Raw genomic sequence first — 23,202 nt, forward strand, 5'->3', positions numbered from 1 at the left:
GAGAGGATTAACAGATACAGTCGATGAATGGATGACTGATGGAGTTGGAAGCGTGAACGGTGAATGGATGGAAGGGTATCGATGACGGGTTGACAGATGAATGGATGGATGAAAGATGGATGGAAGATGGCTGTCTGTCGACACTGAAGCGTGTCGCCGTCGCCGTCGCCCCCCCCCCCCCCCCCCACCGCGCCCATTGTTCCCTTCCCGCCACGTCAGCGGTGGGAGTCAAACGCGCGTCCCTGCGATCGCGGGCCACGTCGAGTCGCCCCGATCGCGTTAAGCGCGTCCGCCTCCGCACGCCATCGACGTCGACGAGCCTTTTTGTGAACGACGGCTTGTTTGTTCGCTCCCTCTTCTGCCTTCCTTGAGCACTTCCTGCCCCCTCGGCCCAAAATGGCGGCCCAAAATGGCACGCGGGCCCAAGATGGCTCGCGGTCCCGGCCGGGCCCCAACATTCCGGCAGGAGGGAAACCCAACCGAGCCGGGGGCCCCGTCGTCACGGCGATTGGCTTCATTAGCTGCCGGCATCTCCGGGCGACAAACATGTCCCGCTTTCATCACCCGCTCAAATGCGTGTCCAGGAATTAGTCACATCCCGCCATCCTCCGTGGATTAAAACGCGCACAATAGACACAGCGAGGCAAACCTCGTCCTCCTGTTCAAAGAAGCGCGCGCGCGCGTGCGCGTGCGTGTTGGGGCTGCTTTATAAAAGGTCTGGAGGTCGAGATTTGTCAGTTTTTAGTCCGAGGAGAGGAGCAGCTCTGTCACGTGAGTACAATTTCACTACTGCATGGCACTTTAAAAAAATATAATAATAGGATATTTGGAGTTTGACAAGAAACTTTATTTATTAATTGTATTTTGTCATGGTCATTGGAAATCAGGGAAATTCAAATTCAGAATATTCGACAGGTCACCTTTTGATTTGACCATTTTTGCGTCAACTCAATTGGAGAAAATAAAATATGACAGCAAAGAACACTTTAGATTTGGCAAGAAAGAAAATGCTCAAGAATTTAAAGTAACTTTAAAAACAGTTCAAAAGTAAAAAAAAAATCAAAAAAAACAAGCAGTCTTTATTTTAGACTGTCAACGTTATGTTTTCTAATATTTCCTTTGGGCAATTTTTTTTTAAATTTTTTTTTTCCGTTTGTCACATTTTATGATTCTGTGAGGAGAAAAAGAGCAAATGCAATCATTGATTTTGGTTTTGTTGGATTCCACATTATTGTATAAAGAAATTTAAATGTTTATGATTCTGACATGAAGTGAAATAAAACATTGTCGTTTTTAATTTTGTTGAATTGTAAAGATAAAATATAGAATTGCAAATTATTTAAACTTTAATATTTTTTTGTCTCTTAGGTTTTAATTATTTTTTTTGATGATTCAGAAAATGTAAAAAAAAAAAAGCGTTGCACTTTTTCACATTTTTTACTTCTTACCTATCTTGGGTCTAAATAGAATTTCAAAATCATGTAAAAAAAACTATTTAGATGTTAAAAAAGTATTGAGCTTTTGAATGTTTTTTTTTTATTTGTGTTTGCCTCTGCAGCAAGTCAGAAATAATTGCATTTATCTTTTACCAAATTATTCGATTTCCTTTTGAATCAAACATAAAAAAACGTCTTTCATTTTTTTTTTTTTTTTTTTAAAGAGCTCAGTATTGTTCATTCGGAAATGTCATCATCATTGCTCTTTATTTATTTTTATTTTTTTTATTTATTTTTTTTATTTTTTTTTGTGTGTGGGTGAGTATGTGTATGTGCGTGCGTGCGTGTGTGCGTGCGTGTATTTGTTAGCTCACCAAAAACCTATTAGAAAAAATCTCATAGCGTTCACCTAAACCGAACACCAGGAGACCCGAGGGGACCAAAGAAAACCAAGGAAGGTGAAATCCAGCACCGACCAGACACCCCCCACCAGAACTCCTCCCCAGCCCAAGAAACATCCAGACCCCAACAAATCCAAAAAACATAAAATCAGGGAGGTCTCAAGAGACCGAAGGAGAGACCGAGAAAAGGAAGGAAGGACAGACGAAGCCGCGTGAGATCCGCAGACAACAACCAGCCTCCACCGATTCAATGACCTGAGCAGGAAACAGATTGCGTCTGAGTTTCGATAGTTGCTGGTGTGGTGGATCTGGCATTTCTTATTTTATTCTTTTTTGTTTAACCTAAAGTAATATTAACAAACGAGAAATAACAGGAAAAACGTTTTTTATTTTTTGCATTTTTTGTCATTAAATGTACGATTCAACAAAGTGGCTCCGTTTTGTCTTTTGCCGTCAGAAGATGCAGCTGTGTCACGTACCCGTCCGGCGGCTGGTGGTCTTCATGCTCCTGGTGGTCTTCCCAACCGGACTCTGCGAGCAGAACCAAAGGTGACGCCAACACACGCGAGCTGCGCAATTGCGACTTTCCGTTCACTGGCTCGCAACGCCAACATCCTGAAAATCGATCTTCTCGTCCGATAACCAGCTGGCGTAGTCGCTTAGAGCGCCTTGTTGTCTTGCCATGAGTGTGCGGAGAAAAAAAAAAAGTGAGGGCGTGACAGCCAGAATTTGGATCGGACTCTGCACTGCTGTGGCTTCTTTAGAGTGCCTCGTTGTTGCCCATAAGCATTGTCCATGACAAATGGGGGTCGGCTCTCAACCAACCAACAAGAAGAAGAAGAAATATTGCGATTATATGCAGCTCATCTGTTTGTGTTTTGTCGCTCGTGCAGCCGCCGAGCGGTCGCCGAGCACCAGCTGATGCACGACCGCGGCCGCAACATCCAGAGCCTCAGGCGGCTCATCTGGCTGTCGGGGGCCATGGAGGGGCTGCACACCGCCCAGACCCGCTCGCTGGCGCCCGCCGCCGCTGCGCCGGGCCCCCGAGAGGGCCCTCAGGCCAACGCCGACGTGGCCGCTCTGGTGCGCAACCTCCTCGGAAACTTCTTCAACGATCCGTACGGGACACGGCGGGTTCAGCCAGAAGCCTAAAGTCGTTTGCGCCGTCAAAACGTGACCTTTGGGGCATCCCATGACATCAGGACAGCGGATATCGAAAGTCTACACACCCCTGGGCGAAAACGCCAGGTTTTTGTGATGTCAAAAATCTTTTCAAAACTTTTCCCATGTACATCAAAATGAAATCTTTTTGAGGGACTGAATGCAGTTGCACAAGTGTGCACACCCTTTTAAGCATTCATGTTAAATGCAGCTCAGCACTCCTGCCAACATTGCAAGTGCAACAGTTAATTGACTATCGAATCCTCTGATTTTGTGATTTATTCTCCCAATTTCTGAAGCCCTTCATGAGAGCAGACGGATTGTCTTTGTGTTGAATCAAAAGAGAGGAAGAAAAATAAAAAAGACATGGGCTTATTTTCTGATGAGTTACCAGTAACTGAATCTGAATCAATGCATGGAAAAGTTTCATCTATTTATTTTACAATCAATTGTTCCGTCAATGAACTATGTGATTGTCTATATTAATTGAAGACAGTTTTGTCTAAAGTATGTGAAAGTGGTGCTCAAGTAAAAGTATAGTGTATTTAAATGTCTGTTTGCAATTTTGGTCACGTTTTGGCTGCATGTGAATGCTGTAACCTCTGACCATCTTCTGTCATCAACTGTCATCTATGATCATGTTCATTTCACCAGGAAAAAATATATGTTGGAGAATTATATATAGGATATATACCGTATATTTTTTTATTTTACGTGTGCATCTCATGATAGAAGCTCGCAGTTGCGATTTCACGCTTTGACGACGGTGTCCAATTGGCTTCAGCGCCAGAGGCACCTCTTTTGTCCAATTGTCTTATTTTAGAAAAAGATCACGTGACAATGCTGACAAAGATGGTCGCCACCTTGAAGGTCCTGGAAGTGTTGACAATTTTGTGAGATACTAAAAGTGCTTCATTCAAATAAAAAAAAGACACCAAAAACACCTTTTTGAGAATTAATGGAATAATCATGCAAATCCTGGATATTCATTCTTTTTATTATTATTAATTGAACAGAATTAAAATGAAAATCTTGGAAGTAAATTGTTTGAATAATTTCCTTTTTATTTTAAATTAACAAAAAAAAAACTGAGTAATTATCCTTGGGACTTAAGTCTTTTTTGTCTAAATTTAAAACACATCTAAATAGAATAATGAACATAATTATCATAAAACGATTCAACTGAATTTTAATTTGCCTTTTTTTTTTTATCAAAATAGAAAAAAATACATGAACAGAATAATAATTGAAATCCTATAAAGCTCTAGTCACATTTTCCTTTGAAAAACTGAAAAATAACTGACCCAAAAACTCCTGTGCTTTATAATGTTGTGACTGCAGAAATTGAAACGCTTTGGAGACGCACACGATACCAATATTGATTGACCTACCGATGAGGTAATTACAGCTTTGAAGGGGTTACAATTAAGAGTTGACTGGTTTGGACCCAGTCGTCTTATTTTTAGAGCAATGACAGTTTAAAGGCACAGCGTATGACGTCACTGGTGCCCTGTAGTCTCAATTCAGGTGCAATTCTTTCTAGCCTTAGCAAATAACGCGAGACTCCCAACGGGATCAAGGCAACTCTCGCGCGGTGTCAATCACGGTGACACTGAAGCAGTGCCGGTCTTGTTGATTTCGTTTCTCCTCATCGCCGCACGCTGACAAATTCACCGCCTCGGTTCCGAAACGCCGGACGAGGGGGAAGCTCCGCTCCAGCGACCGCCGCCGGGAGTCCCTGTGTGTCGGCGTGAAGAGCCTTCGGTCTCCCGTCGGACCTTCCGCGGCTCTCGGCTCAGGTCCGCGCGTCAATCCGGCTTGTGGTTCGTTAGCATGCGAGGCTACCTCCGGCGCGGCGCCCGCCCACCGGGAGGAGCCGACTCTCTGCTCGCCTCTAACGGTTTTCTTCTCCCGCTAACGTGACACTCGCGGCGGCGTTTCGGGCTGCGTTCTGCGCGGTTAAACGACCACGACGCAACCGCGAGGGTGTGGTTCCGAACCGGAGTGAACAAGTTGGCCGCGCGGGCATGGAAGGTGGCGGCTCGCCGAGCTAATGCTAATGCTAATGCTAATCATGAGCAGCTAAGCTAGTCGCTAGCTCTGCAGGTGTTTGTTGACAGGCTGCAAGCATCGTTGATGACCTTTTGGCGTATTAGCGTGGATATATTTTGGAATAAATTATTCAAATCACCGTCACCCACCCTGTTTGTGATGTTACGTTGAGGTTGTATTCACCTTTTGGAGCTAGTACACATGTTTGTTTCAAGCAACAATATCTTCGAATTTATTATTATTTCATATGCCTCCCACCACTACTACTTAGTTGATATTTTTAATGCCTATAAAGATGAACATGTAAATTACAGCAAAATGAAGTTATTCTAATCATTGTGTATTCATTAAATTCAAAATCAGTTGAATAATTATTTATTCTAATTTTATTTAGCGAAATATCAGAATCAACATCAGTTTCCAAAAATTCATATGAGCCGGTCCCTAGTTTTAGAAGCACCCCCCCCCCCCACTTTTGGAACAAGGCTGAAACGTAACCCAATGTTTTTTGACCTGCGACTAGGTGGTGTCCAACTTGGGAGCAGCGGGCCAGTCGGGGCTCCATGAGTGCGACGGGGCAGCAGCATGGGGGGGGCCTGCGCTCCCGCCGGGCGCTCGTCCGGGACCGGGAGGCCGGCCCGGGCGCCGGCGTGGAGGCGAGCTGCTGGCTGGCGCCCGGTGTGCTGCGCAGGTTTATCGAGCTGCCCTCGCCCCCCCTCTCCAGGCATCAGCTCAAAAGGCTGGAGGAACACAGGTACAACTACTGTAGTTTTGCTGCCTCAACGGGCTGCTGTACGAATTGAAACCGGAAGAAAAGGTTTCATATTGGACAATTACATTGCGACTTTGCTGGGTCTTGACTAGGGATGGGAATTGAAAACCGGTTCTTCGCCGGCTTGCGAAGGTAAACGCCCGCGAGTGTTGTTTTTTTTCATCAGGGTTCATTCAAGGTTGCAAAACGTGCAAAGACGTACAGAACGAACCATGACTTAAAAGCAACACTCGCTACTTCCACACATTCTGACTCGCGAGAGTCGCACAGCAGTCGACTGGCTGCGTCTGCTTTGACTGAGGCAGGGAGGAGTTTTTCAGTGCTCAGTTCATAAGAGTGTTGAAATGTTACTGGAGTTGGACAATATTGTCACAAAACAATATAGATTGTATATTTTGTCAATTTCTACAGAAGATTATTTATTTATTTTTTAGTTTATTTTCAAATCTTTTTTTCTTTCTTTTCTTTTTTCTCTTGGAACCCCATTGAGGAGTCCTAGAATGTGGACCTCTTAAAACTTCTAAACAACTAAGATATAAAAAAGTGGATGCTAATCTATGTTTAAATATATAAAGTAAATCTATACGATAAAAAAATGGAATCATTGAGCAGAATCGAAAACTGAATCGTAAAAATCTTATCAATTCCCATCCCGACACATTCGACTTATGTACTTGCTTACAACCATCTGAATCTGCTGTTGGCTCAGGCCCAACTAGTTTGCGGCCTAAACAGGCTTTGATCTGATCATGTGAGTGTTGGTGTCAATGCGGTTGTGTCACAAAGTTGGAGGCTGAAGAATGTTGCTACCTAAACGGGCTGCTGTACCAACTGAAATGGAGTAAAACTACTAATTAAAACTGGAAGATCTTTTTTTTTTTGCCATCGGTCAATTAAATTGTGATTTCAGGTCTTGATGTATCAGAGGCATAATGGACTTAAATACTGAGTTACCACCTGCCGAGGGCAGTTTTTCAGGCCCAATTAGTTTGCTGCTTAAACACGACCCTGTAATTTGGTGCAGGTGTATCTTTTATGATATTTTGTGGTGTTGCGAGACTGCATAAAGACTACAACCAGTCGAGGGTGCTGTCGGTTCAGGCCCAAAGTAGATCATATTTGACATTTCCTCATTCGGAATATTGACGGTCGCACTGTATTTACTCAACTGGGCTTTCACAGGAATCAATGAGATTGTTTGATGTAGTCACAGGCCCAGCTCGTTTACCGCCTAGACGGGCTGCCGGACAAGTTTACAGGAGCTAAATGGCCGCCGTGGTCATGTGCAGGTACAGCAGTGCCGGCTGTTCCCTGCTGGAGCCTCTGATGCAGCGCTACTGGGAGTGGCTGGTGGCCCTCGTCCCCGCCTGGATCGCACCCAACCTCATCACCGTCATCGGCCTGGCCACCAACATCTTCACCACCCTGGTGCTGGTCTACTACTGCCCCACCGCCACCGAGCAGGTCAGCAACCCCAGTGGGGGTGTGTAGACTTTGTGTATTATGAAGAGCATGACAAAATGTCAAAGTTGACGGTGCGCTCGGCAGGCTCCGCTGTGGGCGTACCTGATGTGCGCCGCGGGCCTCTTTGTGTACCAGTCGCTTGACGCCATCGACGGGAAGCAGGCCAGGCGCACTAACAGCAGCTCGCCTCTGGGGGAGCTCTTCGACCACGGCTGCGACTCGCTCTCCACCGGTGAGCCGCTTAATTCGCAAGCCTGTTGAAAAACACGTGAGCTGGTCAAAGGTTGGCAATCGCGGATGGCGTCGAGTTCCGAGTCGAAGCCAAGATTTGTTTATGCGTAATTTCCTTTGATTTTTCGGTAAACTTTTTCAATCAAATCCTCATTTGTCGAATCGTCTCACTATTCTGAAAGTAGCGTAGCATAAATCTGCTATCTTGATGCTAAGGGGAAAGGCCAAAGACAGGCTAATGGAAATGAGCATCGTTATGATGGAAATCCATTCGTGGCTTGACGTGATCATCTCAATAATTGCAACGGATTTGATTTTGTTTGCTGATATTCGTCTACTTGGCGTTATTGATCAAATTTACCTGTGTCACACTGCTGCCCCCTTCAGGTTAAGGTATGCACACCAGGTGGGCAGTTTGCTACTTGTTTTATTATTTTTCATTTCTCTTAGCAACAATACCTTGTGTAAAATGTCTTATTTAATATTTAATTAAAATGTTGCCTACTTTCAAGAACATTTTAACAATATTGTTTTGTGGAGGTAAAAAAAGAATCTCATGAGAATAAAGTTGTATTTTGCCAAGATAGTCGTAATATAATAAAGTCAAGTTTAACGATAGTACTCGTTGGTAGGAACGTCAGGAAGTCATGCTTGCATACATACAAATGAATTTTGAAAATATACGGCTTTATTTGATCACATTTTATTCAGGCCTTTATGCTAACAAGTAGAAAAATGATAGATTAAGACGGGAATGGCTTTGTTCATGTCGGGATGTCCGATTTCTGTAACGAGTGCCCCGTTTGAGAACTTCCGTTGCAAAGTGTCAATGTCACGCACGCACGTGTACACTGTTGAAAAACATACCCGATGGTCCGTGTGTGAAGTTGTCTGGTTTTGCCTTTTGTAGTGTTTGTGGTGTTGGGAACCAGCATCGCCGTGCAGTTGGGCACCAACCCCGACTGGATGTTCTTCTGCTGCTTCGCCGGCATGTTCATGTTCTACTGCGCCCACTGGCAGACCTACGTGTCGGGAACGCTGCGATTCGGCATGTCAGTAGGAAACAAAACTTTGCGTCCTCCACATCGACATGCACGACAAGACGTGGTCCGCGTGAATAGTTGCAGAATGTTTGCTGAGGTTCTAGCCGGCCCAACACGTCGGTCCACGCGTAGCGAGCGTGTCAATCCATTTTCAAAACGGGAGCGAGTTCTCATGACAAAAAAAGAATTGGCAAGTGTGCTTATGGGGTTTAACATTTACCATCGTCAGGCCCGACCATTTTGTCTTTGTTGAGTTTGATCGTAATGCTCAAATTCAAGATCGATTGTTTGTAGGTGTTAACGTCCACTATCGTTTTCGTGACCAATTTCCTGTAACACGCAACGCCCCACAGGATAAACGCTCAGGATGATCTTTTCGGAGATACCCGATAATCGCGCTTTTCCAGAGAGCAGAAGAATGTTGTAATTACTCGGGCCAATGCTCATACTGTGACGGTTTTCCAAGATGCTCAGGAAGGAAAAACCACTCTGGACATGCACCACACCACTTGATAATCACCCGCGATCATCTGCCTTTTGCTGAAAAGAGGGAATGAAATGCTGAAATCCGTCCCGATGTGCATCCCGCTTAACGTTGATCGTCACCCCCCAAACATTTCCCAAGAAGATTTGGGTGAAAGAAAAAGACTCCTAAAACACCACAAACCCACATTGCAGATTAATCATAATCACTCGCTCGTCTTTTATTGACTTCTGAGGATCAGTTTCGTCTTTCAGACGCACCCGACAATCGGGCTTATTGCTAACGCCGACGTCTCGTCCCTCAGCATCGACGTGACCGAAGTGCAGCTCTTCATCATAAGCATGTACCTGCTGGCCGCCCTGGGGGGCTCCGCCTTCTGGCAGTCGCTGGTAAGGCACACAAAACACGTCAGCGTCATCAGTAGGGAAATAATCAAATACGATTACTTGCATATCAAATCAAATGTGATTGATTTTGTTGGTTTAATATTGTCCTACAATAAAAACATTTTTTTTTAATCCAATAGTTGTTTGTTTAACATATCAAAGGAGAATTTTTTTTTAGATTTTTTTTCAAACATTTTCGAGAAAAAGTGTATTAAAAAAAAAAAATCAAGTTGAGGAAAAACATTGACATTTTCAAGAAAAAAGTAACATTTTCAAGAAATACTTATTTTTTTTAATGAAATAATACTTTTTTGAGGGTGATTTTTTTTTTTTTTCATCACCACAGCTTTCCAATCTCTTTTCAAACACCCCCACACGCCACCAGACCCTCAGCATGACAACTTTAATATTTTTCACAGTCGAGTAAAACCAACAAAAACAGACGCGTCTTCATTATAACTTGCAGAGCAGCAACTGAGAATTTGCATGTCGTACTTAGTCTTTAAAAATGAAATCTGCTTCCGTGTCCTCCTCCTGCAGATTCCAGTTGTTAACATCCAGGTGAAAATGGTCCCTGCTGTTTTCACCTTTCTCGGAGCAATTTTCTCTTGCACCAACTACTTCCGGGTCATCTTCACTGGAGGCGTCGGGAAGAATGGCTCCACCATTGCTGTACGTTTTCCGTCCCAGAGGTCACTGTCATTTAGTGACGGCAAATGTGTCCGTCAAGAGCGGACACTCAGAAAAGTCTCAACAAGCCGTGCCTGAAAGGAACCAGCAAGTCGGCCATTTTGATTAGAAGCAGCCTTTTTGAGTCATTTTCACAGTGTTCAAAGAGAGGGGATGTAGCAACATGAAATTTGGTAGGCACGTCTTATCATGATCATGCGGACCAAAAAAAAAAGTCTCGAGAGGCCAAGTCTGAAAAGACACAGGAAGTCGGCCATTTTGATTAGAAGCAGCCTTTTAGAGTCATTTTCACAGTGTTCAAAGAGATGGGATGTAGCAACATGAAATTTGGTAGGCACGTCTTATCATGATCATGCGGACCAAAAAAAAAAGTCTCGAGAAGCCAAGTCTGAAAAGACACAGGAAGTCGGCCATTTTGATTAGAAGCAGCCTTTTTGAGTCATTTTCACAGTGTTCAAAGAGAGGGGATGTAGCAACATGAAATTTGGTAGGCACGTCTTATCATGATCATGCGGACCAAAAAAAAAAGTCTCGAGAAGCCAAGTCTGAAAAGACACAGGAAGTCGGCCATTTTGATTAGAAGCAGCCTTTTTGAGTCATTTTCACAGTGTTCAAAGAGATGGGATGTAGCAACATGAAATTTGGTAGGCACGTCTTATCATGATCATGCGGACCAAAAAAAAAAGTCTCGAGAGGCCAAGTCTGAAAAGACACAGGAAGTCGGCCATTTTGATTAGAAGCAGCCTTTTAGAGTCATTTTCACAGTGTTCAAAGAGATGGGATGTAGCAACATGAAATTTGGTAGGCACGTCTTATCATGATCATGCGGACCAAAAAAAAAAGTCTCGAGAAGCCAAGTCTGAAAAGACACAGGAAGTCGGCCATTTTGATTAGAAGCAGCCTTTTTGAGTCATTTTCACAGTGTTCAAAGAGAGGGGATGTAGCAACATGAAATTTGGTAGGCACGTCTTATCATGATCATGCGGACCAAAAAAAAAAGTCTCGAGAAGCCAAGTCTGAAAAGACACAGGAAGTCGGCCATTTTGATTAGAAGCAGCCTTTTTGAGTCATTTTCACAGTGTTCAAAGAGATGGGATGTAGCAACATGAAATTTGGTAGGCACGTCTTATCATGATCATGCGGACCAAAAAAAAAAGTCTCAAGAAGCCAAGTCTGAAAAGACACAGGAAGTCGGCCATTTTGATTAGAAGCAGCCTTTTTGAGTCATTTTCACAGTGTTCAAAGAGATGGGATGTAGCAACATGAAATTTGGTAGGCACGTCTTATCATGATCATGCGGACCAAAAAAAAAGTCTCGAGAGGCCAAGTCTGAAAAGACACAGGAAGTCGGCCATTTTGATTCAAACCAGTCATTTAAGAGTCAATCAGACCATGTCTGGGGTCCTTCCCCCCCAAAAAAAATGTTGCCTGATTGCTCCCAAATTTGAACCAATGCAGATGGACAACTTTGCATGGTCAGACCTTTCCCAAATGTCCCGCCGCGTGTGCCTGCTGAAGGAATGTATACATGCAGTAACTTTGGCGTGACGTATGTTCGCACTGTGTTTGTGTTTGCGTGTTGTCAGGGAACCAGCGTGCTGTCTCCAGTGCTGCACATCGGCTCCGTCATCGTTCTGGCCGTGATGATTTACAAGAAGTCTGCCGTCCAGCTCTTTGAGAAACACCCGTGTCTTTACATCCTGGCCTTTGGCTTCGTCTCCGCCAAAATCACCAATAAATTAGTCGTAAGTCAAACAGACCGCTGTTCTTTTTTTTTTATTTTTTTTTTTTTCCTTCTCCTTTTTTATTTCCATCTCATCTCGAGTGCCTCGTCTGCGCTGAGCACGTGCAGACCACAAAGACGAGAGGGAGGTGCCGCCGCGCGCGAGCCTCAGTGTGAAAACGGAGATGCTAAATTGAAAGGTCGTATGATGATGCTGATGTGTTGTTGTGTCCTCAGGTCGCACACATGACAAAAAGCGAGATGCACCTGCACGACTTAGCCTTCCTGGGACCGGGACTCCTCTTCCTCAATCAGTATTTCAATAGTTTTGTTGACGAGTACCTTGTGCTGTGGATCGCACTGGTGAGTGCAGTTTGTGCACACTCAAGTCATTTCTCACTCAAAAGCAGAAAACAATTCTCTACGTTTTCAAGTTCTATATTTTTGGAGAGAGAAAAAAAGTCATATCATGAGATTTAAGTTGTGTACTTTCAAGTTAAAAGCATCATACGTTTTCAACAAACAGTCCAGGGGGGGGGGGGGGGGGGAATAACCTCTTGAGACACAAAATCAAATATTTGAAAGAAAAATGTATCTATTTATTTATTTGTTTTTAGAAAGAAAAAATCTATACATTTTCAAGAACAGGTTGTATATTTTTGAGAAAAAAGAAAATCGTACTTTTCTGGAGACATTCATTTCAAGAAAAAATATGTGCATTATTAGGGGGGAAACACATTTTTGGCAGAAGATGTTTATTTTTTAAAAAATATTCGTACGTATCAATGAAAGAATTGGAAATTGAGAAAGTTTTAGTCTCGCAGAAAAACAATCATTATTTTTTTAGAAAAACCTTGGACAAGACAAATGAGATATTTCCTAGAAGATTAAAAGTGGGGGGTTACTTCTGAAGAAAAAAAAATCACAAGTTTCTCAGGCAAAAAGTAATGATTCACATTTACAGAAATTAATATTTCTGAGAAAAAGAGAAATATATATTTTTATTTTTTTGTGTGTGAAAAACATTGTATATTTCAGAGACAAATTTAACTTTTCCAAGAAACATTTATCATTAAAAAAAAATCATTTTGGAGAAAAACATTTTGAGGAAAAAAAACTCCATCCATGATTGCATGGATGGCATTGGATTGCTCTGAGATTTAAAAACAAAAAAGCACATTTCTCAGAAAACGTTTCTTTTTGAAGAGATGAATGGCGCATGTTCGCAAAACGCGTCTTGTGAGGTTGACTGAGGTGCAGTGTTGTTTTTGCAGGCGCTGTCGTTGTTGGACTTGTTGCGTTACTGCGTGAGCGTGTGCAACCAGATCGCCAGCCACCTTCACATCTTCGTCTTCAAGATCAAGCCTTGCTCGCTGCACTGACGGGGAACTCGTGCCGCGCGCGCACGCACACACGGACGGACGCACGGACGGACGTTCCCCACCATCCTCCATCCGTCCATCTTGTTACTTGCCGTGTAAAAAAAAGTTGCAGCTTGAGCCGAGCGAATGTCAGGAGCAGTCATGTGATCATACTGGAGCGTTACTTCCTGTCAGTGTTTGTGTGAAGACTTCAGGTGCTACCATCACACGCACACGCACACACACACACACACACACACAGGGAAAAAAAGAAAGAAAAAGTAGTTTAACGTCTTTTTTAGTTCTTTTTTTTTTTGCTATTGTACTGTAAATACATCGCTTATGATTCGCTTGCTTCAGCAACTTTTTTTTCTTTTGACGCACAACAGTTTGTTGATAATTCATGTTCAACGTTGCAATAACCACTTATGAGGTGTACACTTTTGGGGGTTAAACTGGGTTATTTTTATTTATTGTCAAGATGTGTGTATGGAGTTTTTGTTTTGTGCCAAAATTAAATAAATATAAGGCCTATGAAATAGATCTCTAAATATGAATGAATGAAAATGCCAAACTAACTCAAATGCTGAATACAGTATAATCTAATTAATGACTTATTTGATATACTTTATGACCTTATTTTTTTCTCATTTATATAATGGCATTTTTTATTTACTGAGTGACATTTTTATGTATTTGACATTGAATTAAAAATAGCACAAAACAGATACCAATTCCATTCATTAAAAATTCCATGAAATATAACTGTTATTTGATCATTAAAAATGCCATAAAATAATAATTTTAAAAAAGCCTCATTTGAATTTCTTTCAAATACAAGTCCCATTAAATACATAAAAATGTAATTCATTAAATACAAATTACATTTAAAATAATTCAATTTTATATTCTAAAAAAAGAATGTCATTGTAACGACTTATGGAATAAATTGTCATGATCAGAATCAGAATCTTCTTTATTGGCAAGTATGTAGAAAGACGCAAGGAATTTGTCTTGGCTGGTTTGAGCTACACGAGTTGGCAGGATGGGACCTCACACAGCTCCAAGGATCTGTTGAAGATCTGTGGGAAGATTGGAGCCAGTTGGTCAGCAAAGACTTTTAGGCAGGGAAACCATCCGGCCCGGGAGACTTAAAAAAAAAAAAAAGTTTTTTAATCTTCTGCTGCTAGTTCAGTGGTGGGTTATGGAAGCGTCTAATCTGCCGTTGAACATTTTCAGGTCGTCAAACTTTTTTCAGTTCATGCTTCATTTAAAGGTCCCAAAGGAATATTGTGATATTGTTACAGCGCCTCCCACAGGCCTGGCGTGTCAATGACATGCTGAGCTGTTGACATGATTCCTTTAAAGTGGAAGTCAACCTTTAACATTTCTTGACAATAATATGTTCTAAACATGACGTTCTGATTAATATTACATTTGAGGAATATGAGTTATGCATCAAAATCCAGCCGTTTTTATCCATCTCAGGGGCGGCTTCAGAAAACAGGTGAGCTGTGATTGGTCGTTGCCTGAGCCCTGAGCAACAGTGATGTCATCTTCAGTCGACAGCAAGTGGCAAAATGGCCGCCTCTTGAGATGGATAAAAACTGCTGGATTTTGCTTCATAACTCATATTCCACTAACGCAATATTAAACAGAATAACATATTTGGACTAGTGAGGCTGCATAGAACATATTGTTGTCCCCCCCAAAAATTGGGGGTTGACTTCCCCTTTAAGTCCAAAACATGGCATTGTTACAGCGCCACCCACAGGCCTGGCATGTCAACAACGTGCTTGTTGAGTGGAAAATTTCAAGTGCTTTGCGACACGTGACATTGTTCCGAGTGTGTGACATGATTGACTTCCAAAAGCAAAACATGCTCTTGATTAAGTCTGGCGCGCTTTTCCCGTCATGTGGGCAAGTCCCACGATGGGATCGATGACGCTTTTCATTTGAGCCTGGAAATAAGAAACATGTTCGCAATTAATTGAAGACATGTCAACAAATCCCGCCTGACTGCTTTTTTTTATGTCACAGGAAGTGACCAACATTTTTCCTAAGCCAACTCTGTAAACACGCACACACTATCTCCCCCCACACCCCCACACTCCCCGCCCCCTTTGAATATCTGCTTCTCCTCTGCTGTCACACACACACACACACACACACGAGCGCGCAGAGGGATGTGTGTGTGTGATTCCGCTGCTGAATTTTTAAAGCTGTTGTGGAACTTTGTGGGGTCAGTGTGGCAAAGGGTTGCGTTACAAAGACACAAACTCCAAGACACGCACACGCCGGCGGGGACGCAACACAGATTCTTCTTCATGGAGCGTTTGGTATGTTGCTCATCACACACACACAAAGTTGAGCGGTCTACTTATCTGCACGTTTCATCATTTTTTAGTCATGTCGTTGGAAGCTGCTATTCGTGTGTGTGTGTGCGTGTGTGTGTGCTTGACAGTGTTGCAGTACTCCAAATATAATATAGTGTATTATGCTACTCGCTAGTGTCATTTGAAAGTCATTCTTCGTAATATTGTGTATACTATGAATTGTAATCATTCTTTTGAGTGACGAATGCAAATACATTGTCGGCTTTGATCAATTTCCCCAAAACAACTCGTCAGGTTGGACAATCGTCTCGGTGGGCCGACGTTCACCTCGGACTGATGTCACAGCCCAAAAAAACATTATTTTGCGTTTTGATTCGAAAGTTGACGACAATTTAGATTCTCCATCAACCCAAAACGACACGAAGACAACTTTCATGTTGTCAACAGACGCAACATGCATAGTTTCATAAACATCAAATTAGGGCTGCAACTAACTCATTATTTTATTAAACTATATTAGAGCTGTCAAATGATGACATTTTTTTTTTTAAACTTTGATTCATCACAATTAATCGTTGAATTAAAAAGGCTTTTTATCAACATTTTTTCTCGTCAAAATGAAAGAGCACCTGTTGTGTTCATTCTTTCCACATTTAATGTGATGAGGACGTCACACGCTCATCTTCCTCGATTTCTAATCGGTTCATGACTTGCGTCATTTCAAATGGAGAAAAAAAAGAACCCCAGTAGTTTGACGTGAACAAATAAGCAAACGTTTATGAAATGCATGTCGTTATGTGCCTTTGACTAACTTAACCTGCCAGTTTTCATAAAGCTAACCGAACCGATACCTTTTCGTAAACATCAAAGAGAGTGCTAGGCATGTGCTAAGTTTTATGACCTAATAGACAATTTAGTTCGGAACCTAATTGACCCGTTTTTGGCAGCCGGCGAGCCTTCGGATGATGTACGCGCAAATGATGACTCGCGTTCTCGTAGATGACGACATACAAATGACTAATGCATTGTTTTTGTAAACATCAAAGAGTCTTAAGCACACTTAGTCTAATGGGCACATATTGTAAACATCAACAGGACCATTTTCTCTTCCGCTAACCTTATACTTAAAATGGATTTTTGTAAAGTCGTGACGTACGCGATTTGTAAACGTCGGACGATCAAGTCCTCCGCTAACCTCCCCTTGCGCACATCAAAGAGGGCGAACCTTGAAAACGATGACGTCATCACTTTACTCAGGCCCGAGCGGTCGCGATGCCGTCACCGTCGTCATGAGCTTCGACATCCAGCGCGAGAAGGACGTCCTACGGCGGCGGGCCAGCAACCCCGTCCGCCCCGGGCAGCCGGCGCCGCCAGCCGCCGGTCCTCGGCGCGGGCACCCTCCCCTGGGCCAGTCGGCGTCCTACCACACGGGGGACACGTCCCACCACTACCGGGCGCGGTGGAGCGACGACTCGGAGGACGACTCGGAGTGCGTCCACAGGGTGGTGTTGCTCGGCGACCACGGCGTGGGCAAGAGCAGCCTGGCGGGAATCTTTGCGGGAATCTCCGACAAAGACGAACAACTGGAAGGTGAGGAGACCCCAATTGAGGCCACTTGCCACAAAGTGGACCCAAACGTACTGTTTGGTTTTCCCATCAACTCCAAAGACCGTTTGATGGACTTGGCGTGTTGCAAAGATATCTGACAAAACTTCAAAGGCCATTTTGAGTCCTCAATTAAACGGACGTGCTTTCAGAAACACAAAAGCATGTTCGTGAACATCAAGTACAATTCAGTCTTAAAGCTAACGTACGTGTTTTCATCCAAGACAATTAGGACTCAACTTTTTTTGCTTGTAAACATCAAAGACAATTTAGTGCTTCACATGCATAAGGTTTAATTGAAACATGTTTTCATAAAGACCTTTTTCGTCTTTGATCAAAGACCATTTAGCGTCTTCAGCCAACCTGATGTTTTCAAACTTTTCATGAATATCAATGAGTTATCATTTTGTCAACCTAAAAGACCATTTTGGGTCTTCAATAAAACATTTTTATAGACTTTAAAGTTCAACTAATTCATGTAAAATTGTCAAAGACAACAAACTTAAAGCATTTTCTTTTTCCTTTTTCTTGGGACCATTTGAAATTCAAGTAAACTGTATTTGCATAAACGAACCATTTTGGGTCTCCAAAGACGCTTACAAATTTCGTCAACATCAAAGACTATCAAAAGAACCTAACGTTCATTGTCGTGTGTGTTTGTCATCATCAAAGACCATTGCAACGTTGACCTGTGTGTGTTTTAAACACCAAAATGGTTTATAGGCCACCGATCTTAATGTTTTTGAAAACATTATAGACAATTTGGAGTCTGATTAAACTCAAAAACCATTTTCTGTCTTACACTTAGAAAACAATTACGCATATTCAATTAACCCGAACTTGTATTTGTAAGCATCAATGACGTTGTTGAGCTCTGGTAGTGTCACCAAACACGGGGTCAACTTTGGCCAAATGGCCGTCAATGGCGTTGAGTCGATCCGGCCGCGTCTGCTTTGACTTTGAATGACCTCATTGATGGACTGTCTGCCACTGGCAGCGTTTCGACCTGCTTTCCGGTGGACCTCCGCCAAGGCCGCCTGCCTGTCAGTGCCGCATTGTTGTTGATTGTTTTTTTTTTTTTTCTTCTTCTTCTTCTTCAGAGGGCACGTACGAGAGGACGCTGACAGTCGATGGCAAGACGACGACGCTGGTTGTCATGGATACGTGGACCAATGATAAACTGGTAAGGCCAGTCAAAAACGTCTGATGCTTTTAAAAAAAAAGACTACATTTTAAAAACATGTACGTAGTGGTCTTTGAAGACTAAATCATCTTTGATGTTTATTAAAGCACATTAAGTTCTTTGTAGACTAATGTGCCTTTGATGTGGATAAGTTTTCTGTTCTAAGTATATCTTTATATGCTTACACAAAAATGCATTTTGTTCTTTAATAAAGACAAAATTATCTTTAGTATTTACAAAACCACGTGAATTTATTTTTAAATTTCTGTTCAAATCATTTTAAGACCAAATTGTCTTTGATGTTTACATAATTTGCACTCTATAAAGAAACACGTTACAAAAAAACTTATTTTATTTAATTTTGAGGACTCAATCCATTTTGTTAAGACAGAAATGTCTTTGATGTTGACGTTGAGGACGAAGTCAACATTATAAAACGATACCGGTTAGGAGCCTTGAAGACCAAATGGCCTTTACAGAAACATTTACGCGCAAACGTGCGGACTGAGTTGACTACAATTTTGACCAAAACGTGGATGTCTTCCCCCCCCGCGAGGACGAAGAGGGGCGCGCGGTCGGCGAGGCGTGCCTGACGCACGGCAGCGCGTACGTCATCGTCTACTCGGTCAGCGACCGGCGCAGTTTTGACGCGGCCGCCGAACTTCGCATCACGCTGAGGCGGCGGCGGCAGGCCGACGATGTGCCCATCATCCTCGTGGGCAACAAGAGCGACCTGGTGCGCTCCCGGGAGGTGGCGCTGCAAGGTGAACCTCTTTGATGCTTGCAAAGACACGCATGATCATGGACTACTTTGATGTTTGCACAATGCCGTCATTTACGAGTCTCAGACCACTAAATCAACTTAAATGGTTTTCGGGGGAAAACATCAGGTGTTGTCTTTGATGTTCACAAAGACACGTTTTTGATTATTTGCCGACTTCATCCTCTTTGTTTACACAAGTGCGTAGGATTGTTGACTGTTAATTTGTCTTGGATGGAGCGACTAAATCTTTTTTTTTGTGTTGTTGAAAATGGTCCCATGTTTACATGAACAGGTTCGTTTTGGATGCAAAATCGTCATTGATGTTGTCTTTGATTCTTGGAAAAACATCCGTGGTTCTTTGTAGACCTAATGGTCTTTGTTTACACAACACATACGACAGATTTGTTGTTGTTGTAAATTTTTTTGAAGAAATAGATCATCTTTGATTAGAAATTAAGATTTGCCATTGACGCCAACTTGTCTTTGATGTTCACAAAACGTGTCAGGTTGACGATTGATTCCGAGTCTCTTGATGTTTACGTTGTAGTAGACTAAATTGTCTTTGGTGCTGACAAAACGGATGCTAGAATGTCTTTGATGTTTACAGAAAGATAAACATGATGATCTTTGATGACTAAATTGTCTGTTTTCAAACAGTCTTTGATGTTGACGACAACATTGACTTTGATGTTTACAAAACACGTTAGACTTGTTGACAAACTTGTCTTTGATTTTACAAAAGCATACTTTCATTGACAACTTTCACCGTCTTTCATGTTTACAAAATCACACGCGTTCGGTTGTTTGAAACGCTATTATCGCCTTTGACATTTTGAAAAAGCAGGTCGATGAAGTTTGTCGCAGACTCGGTTTCAGTAATTCCAAATATGGTTATTATATAGTTTGAACCCAGAGATGGGAAAAAGACTGACATTCTCTACTTGAGTAAAAGTACAGTTACTGGTGTAAAAATTCAATCACTTTGGTAAAAATACTCACTCAGGTAACAGTAAAAAAAAAGTGTAGGCTCTGAAATGTACTTGGTGAGTAGGAGTAAAAAGTATTTTTACCAGATGTTACATCAATTTGAAAAATATTAGCCAACGGAGCAAAAATGACCGTCATTTTTACGGGTCGTTGTCATCTCGCCGATTGCATGTCATGTGATCGCGTGTGGTAGAGCCAATCACAGGCTGGGATGTTCGGGACCGTGTGAAATGCTTCCTATGATTGGCGCAGCCAAGATACATTGATGGCTGCTGTCAAGTCATGTCATCGTTTTCATGCATTTAAAAACAAAAGAAACGACCAGCTTTTGAAAATGTATCGAGTAAAAAGTACAGATACTCATGTCGGAATATAACGGATACAAGTAAAAAGTAGTCTAAAAAGGAAATACTCAGGAAAGTACAAAGTACTGAAAAAAAACGACTCAAGTAAAGTAACAAAGTATTTGTACTTGGTGACTTCCCCGCCAGAGGGCCGAGCGTGCGCGGTGGTGTTCGACTGCAAGTTCATCGAGACGTCGGCGTCGCTGCAGCACAACGTGAGCGAGCTCTTTGAGGGCGTGGTGCGGCAAATCCGCCTGCGCCGCGGCGGAGCGGACGGCGAGGCCACGCAGCGCAGGCGCGCCGCATCCTGCAAGCGCCAGGAGAGCATCAGCCAGAAGGCGCGCCGCTTCCTGGACCGCTTGGTGGCGCGCAACAACCAGCGCGTGGCCGTCAGAATCCGATCCAAGAGTTGCCATGACCTCGCCGTCCTTTGAGCGACCGACCGGCGACCTGTCCCGGACCAGGTGGAGGAAGCCTTTGAAACGGCAAGTAGCATGCTAATGCTAACCAACAAATTGACAAACACTCCGGGAAGTAGCGATAAGAATTTGGTCAACAAATGCAGCATTTTTATCACTTTTGCTCGATTTTGTGAGTCGAAGCAGCTGATATGTGGCACAGTTTTTAAATTGTGCCTCACAAATTTTTCATCACCAACAAAATTTGAGAACAAAATGCTCCACTCAAAAAAAATTACAAAAAAACTTTTGATGAAAAAATGCCATTGATTGATAGCAGGTGTTGATTTTGCTGAGCTTCTCCTGAAACTTTTCTGCCATCGTCAGCTCACCGTGAAACGACGGAAAGATAGAACTTTTTTTTTTTTTAAAGGACCAAAAGATGGAGCAAGATTTATTTGTGGCAATTTTTGCATCGTTGTATGAGCCGTGTTATTTTGTAAAGAGAAAAAAAAGTGACAAAGAGAAACTGCTTTTGATAGCAAAGTTCTACGTCCGTAAATTGTAAATCACAAACCACTTTTTTCACTATTTTATAAGGACTTTAATATTTACAATCGGTGCCTGCCAGAAGAAGAAGAAGAAGGCCGAGAAGACTTTGAATGCACGAGTGAGTGAAATATACCAAAGTAGGGATGTTTAATACCAATTTTCGTTTTTTTTTTGATACCAGTACTCAACTTTTTGTCACTGATACGATACAACTATGGTATAAATTATTTATAAAAAATTAAAATAAATAAAAAACTCAAAGACAGATTATTGTTAAAGAAAGGTCTATACGTAAATCCCAATATAGCATTTTAGATTTAATTCATGGCAATTTTCTCATTTCTTGTTCCCGATTATGAAATGGCCACCCTTGCGAGTATCAATATCTCAAAATGAGGCTGGTATCATCACCTGTACTCGCCCATAAAACACTCGTAAAAAGTCACTTCTTTCCTTTAAATTTTTTGTTTTTGTTTTTTGAGTAAGGTTGTTGTATCCTTTTTGGCACATTTGTTCTGAATTTGCACTTTTTGATGTGACATCTGTGGTGTTGTTGAATGTGCAATTTCTTCAATAAAGCAAATTAAAAATACAAAGTATGTAGCAAGCGTCCACACACATACACAAAAGAATTTATGTGGAGAAAATTTGAACTTGTGAAAATATATAGAATTGAATTTTTAGTGAAGATCAAATATGGTTTTACAAGTTTATAAATTGTATAAGTTTACTGGACAACAGTTTAAAACAAATTCAATTTTTGCTAATCAGATTGTTTTCCAATTCTCCATGTAATTTTCATTTAGGCTATTCTAATTAAACAATAAAAAAAGAAACAATCAATTTTGGTACTTACAATTTTAAGGCTATTATTAGCGATTCCAATGGAAAATCTAAGACAATTTTAGTTTTGAGTGCGTCGGTCGTTCCTGCATTGCAAAGCTCGAGAAGACGGAAGAGTTTTCATTCTTGCCAATTTGCAGACACAAAAGAAAGATCAAACGGACGTAAAAGAGACGGAAATGGAACATTTGTCATCATCCTGAAAGCGAGAAAACACACGGAAGCGTCACCAAGTTTGCTAGCAGACGTTCGTGTAACCAAACTCGTGGTCATTTCAGAACCTGCTTCGAGCCCCAATTGAGCCCCTCAAGTGGAGAAAGCTCGTACCCGTCTCTTGGTCGCGTCCCGGTTAAGCGCACACATCGCTTGTTCTCGGGAGTTTGTGAACTCACAAATACCGCGAGAATTCAGCTTGCAGCGCAAGGTTAAATCTTCATTGCCCGCTCTGTTTTGGCTCCCTCTGCTGGTTGCTCCATTCTCGTTTCCTGCAAAACTCATCCAAATGGATGTACATAACTTTGAAATTCATTCAAACAAATATACACCGCATTCATTCATACTTTTTCACTATGAATCACGCGCATTACGGTCACAGCATTCTTGTTGTTGTTGTTTTTTTTTGTCTTGACACAAATATTTGCCTTGAGGGTAGGCAATTCCTGACAAGTATCTTCTTGAACATGTTGACATAGCGTACATGTTAGGTCATAACACATACTTAATGTGACATGCACGCGCGCGCGCGCGCACACACACTCACACACACGACAATAAAAGCAAGATGTGGATGTTGGGGTTTGTTGTCGTCTTTGAGCTGCTTAACTAATCGATGTCAGATGGGCGTGGACAACATTCCTCCCGATGTAGATATCAATCTCCTCTTTTTCATCACAGGAAGACGAGCGGCAGCCCTTCAAATTAAAAGGCCCAGAAATCACGGGTCACTTCTTGATATATGTTTTCCGTGTGTGGGGAAAAATGAAGTAA

The 23,202-nt window shown here is 42.2% G+C and overlaps 3 protein-coding genes across 3 annotated transcripts; all 3 read left to right on the forward strand.

Annotated features, from left to right (window-relative positions):
• The first annotated feature begins 295 nt into the window (after nt 1-295).
• Nucleotides 296-3,906, forward strand: pth4 (parathyroid hormone 4). The gene is made up of 3 exons (XM_086085240.1): nt 296-771; nt 2,295-2,386; nt 2,731-3,906. Exons 2-3 carry the CDS (start codon nt 2,298-2,300, stop codon nt 2,987-2,989), a joined length of 348 nt encoding a protein of 115 aa, XP_085941366.1. The 5' UTR covers nt 296-771; nt 2,295-2,297; the 3' UTR covers nt 2,990-3,906.
• A 677-nt stretch (nt 3,907-4,583) lies between these two features.
• On the forward strand, nt 4,584-14,128 carry cept1b (choline/ethanolamine phosphotransferase 1b). Its single transcript, XM_086084874.1, has 10 exons — nt 4,584-4,797; nt 5,574-5,804; nt 7,112-7,286; nt 7,371-7,518; nt 8,428-8,569; nt 9,349-9,433; nt 9,971-10,102; nt 11,707-11,865; nt 12,081-12,206; nt 13,118-14,128. Exons 2-10 carry the CDS (start codon nt 5,614-5,616, stop codon nt 13,223-13,225), a joined length of 1,266 nt encoding a protein of 421 aa, XP_085941000.1. The 5' UTR covers nt 4,584-4,797; nt 5,574-5,613; the 3' UTR covers nt 13,226-14,128.
• A 1,258-nt stretch (nt 14,129-15,386) lies between these two features.
• Nucleotides 15,387-21,928, forward strand: rem1 (RAS (RAD and GEM)-like GTP-binding 1). Its single transcript, XM_086084875.1, has 5 exons — nt 15,387-15,543; nt 16,798-17,130; nt 18,246-18,328; nt 18,885-19,092; nt 20,570-21,928. The coding sequence occupies exons 2-5, from the start codon at nt 16,830-16,832 to the stop codon at nt 20,854-20,856; spliced, it is 879 nt and encodes a 292-aa protein (XP_085941001.1). The 5' UTR covers nt 15,387-15,543; nt 16,798-16,829; the 3' UTR covers nt 20,857-21,928.
• Nucleotides 21,929-23,202: the final 1,274 nt, after the last annotated feature.

This window comes from Leptonotus elevatus, chromosome 9 (assembly GCF_054856555.1).
Source record: "Leptonotus elevatus isolate MCC_2025b chromosome 9, RoL_Lele_1.0, whole genome shotgun sequence".
In the NCBI taxonomy this organism is placed as follows: domain Eukaryota; kingdom Metazoa; phylum Chordata; class Actinopteri; order Syngnathiformes; family Syngnathidae; genus Leptonotus; species Leptonotus elevatus.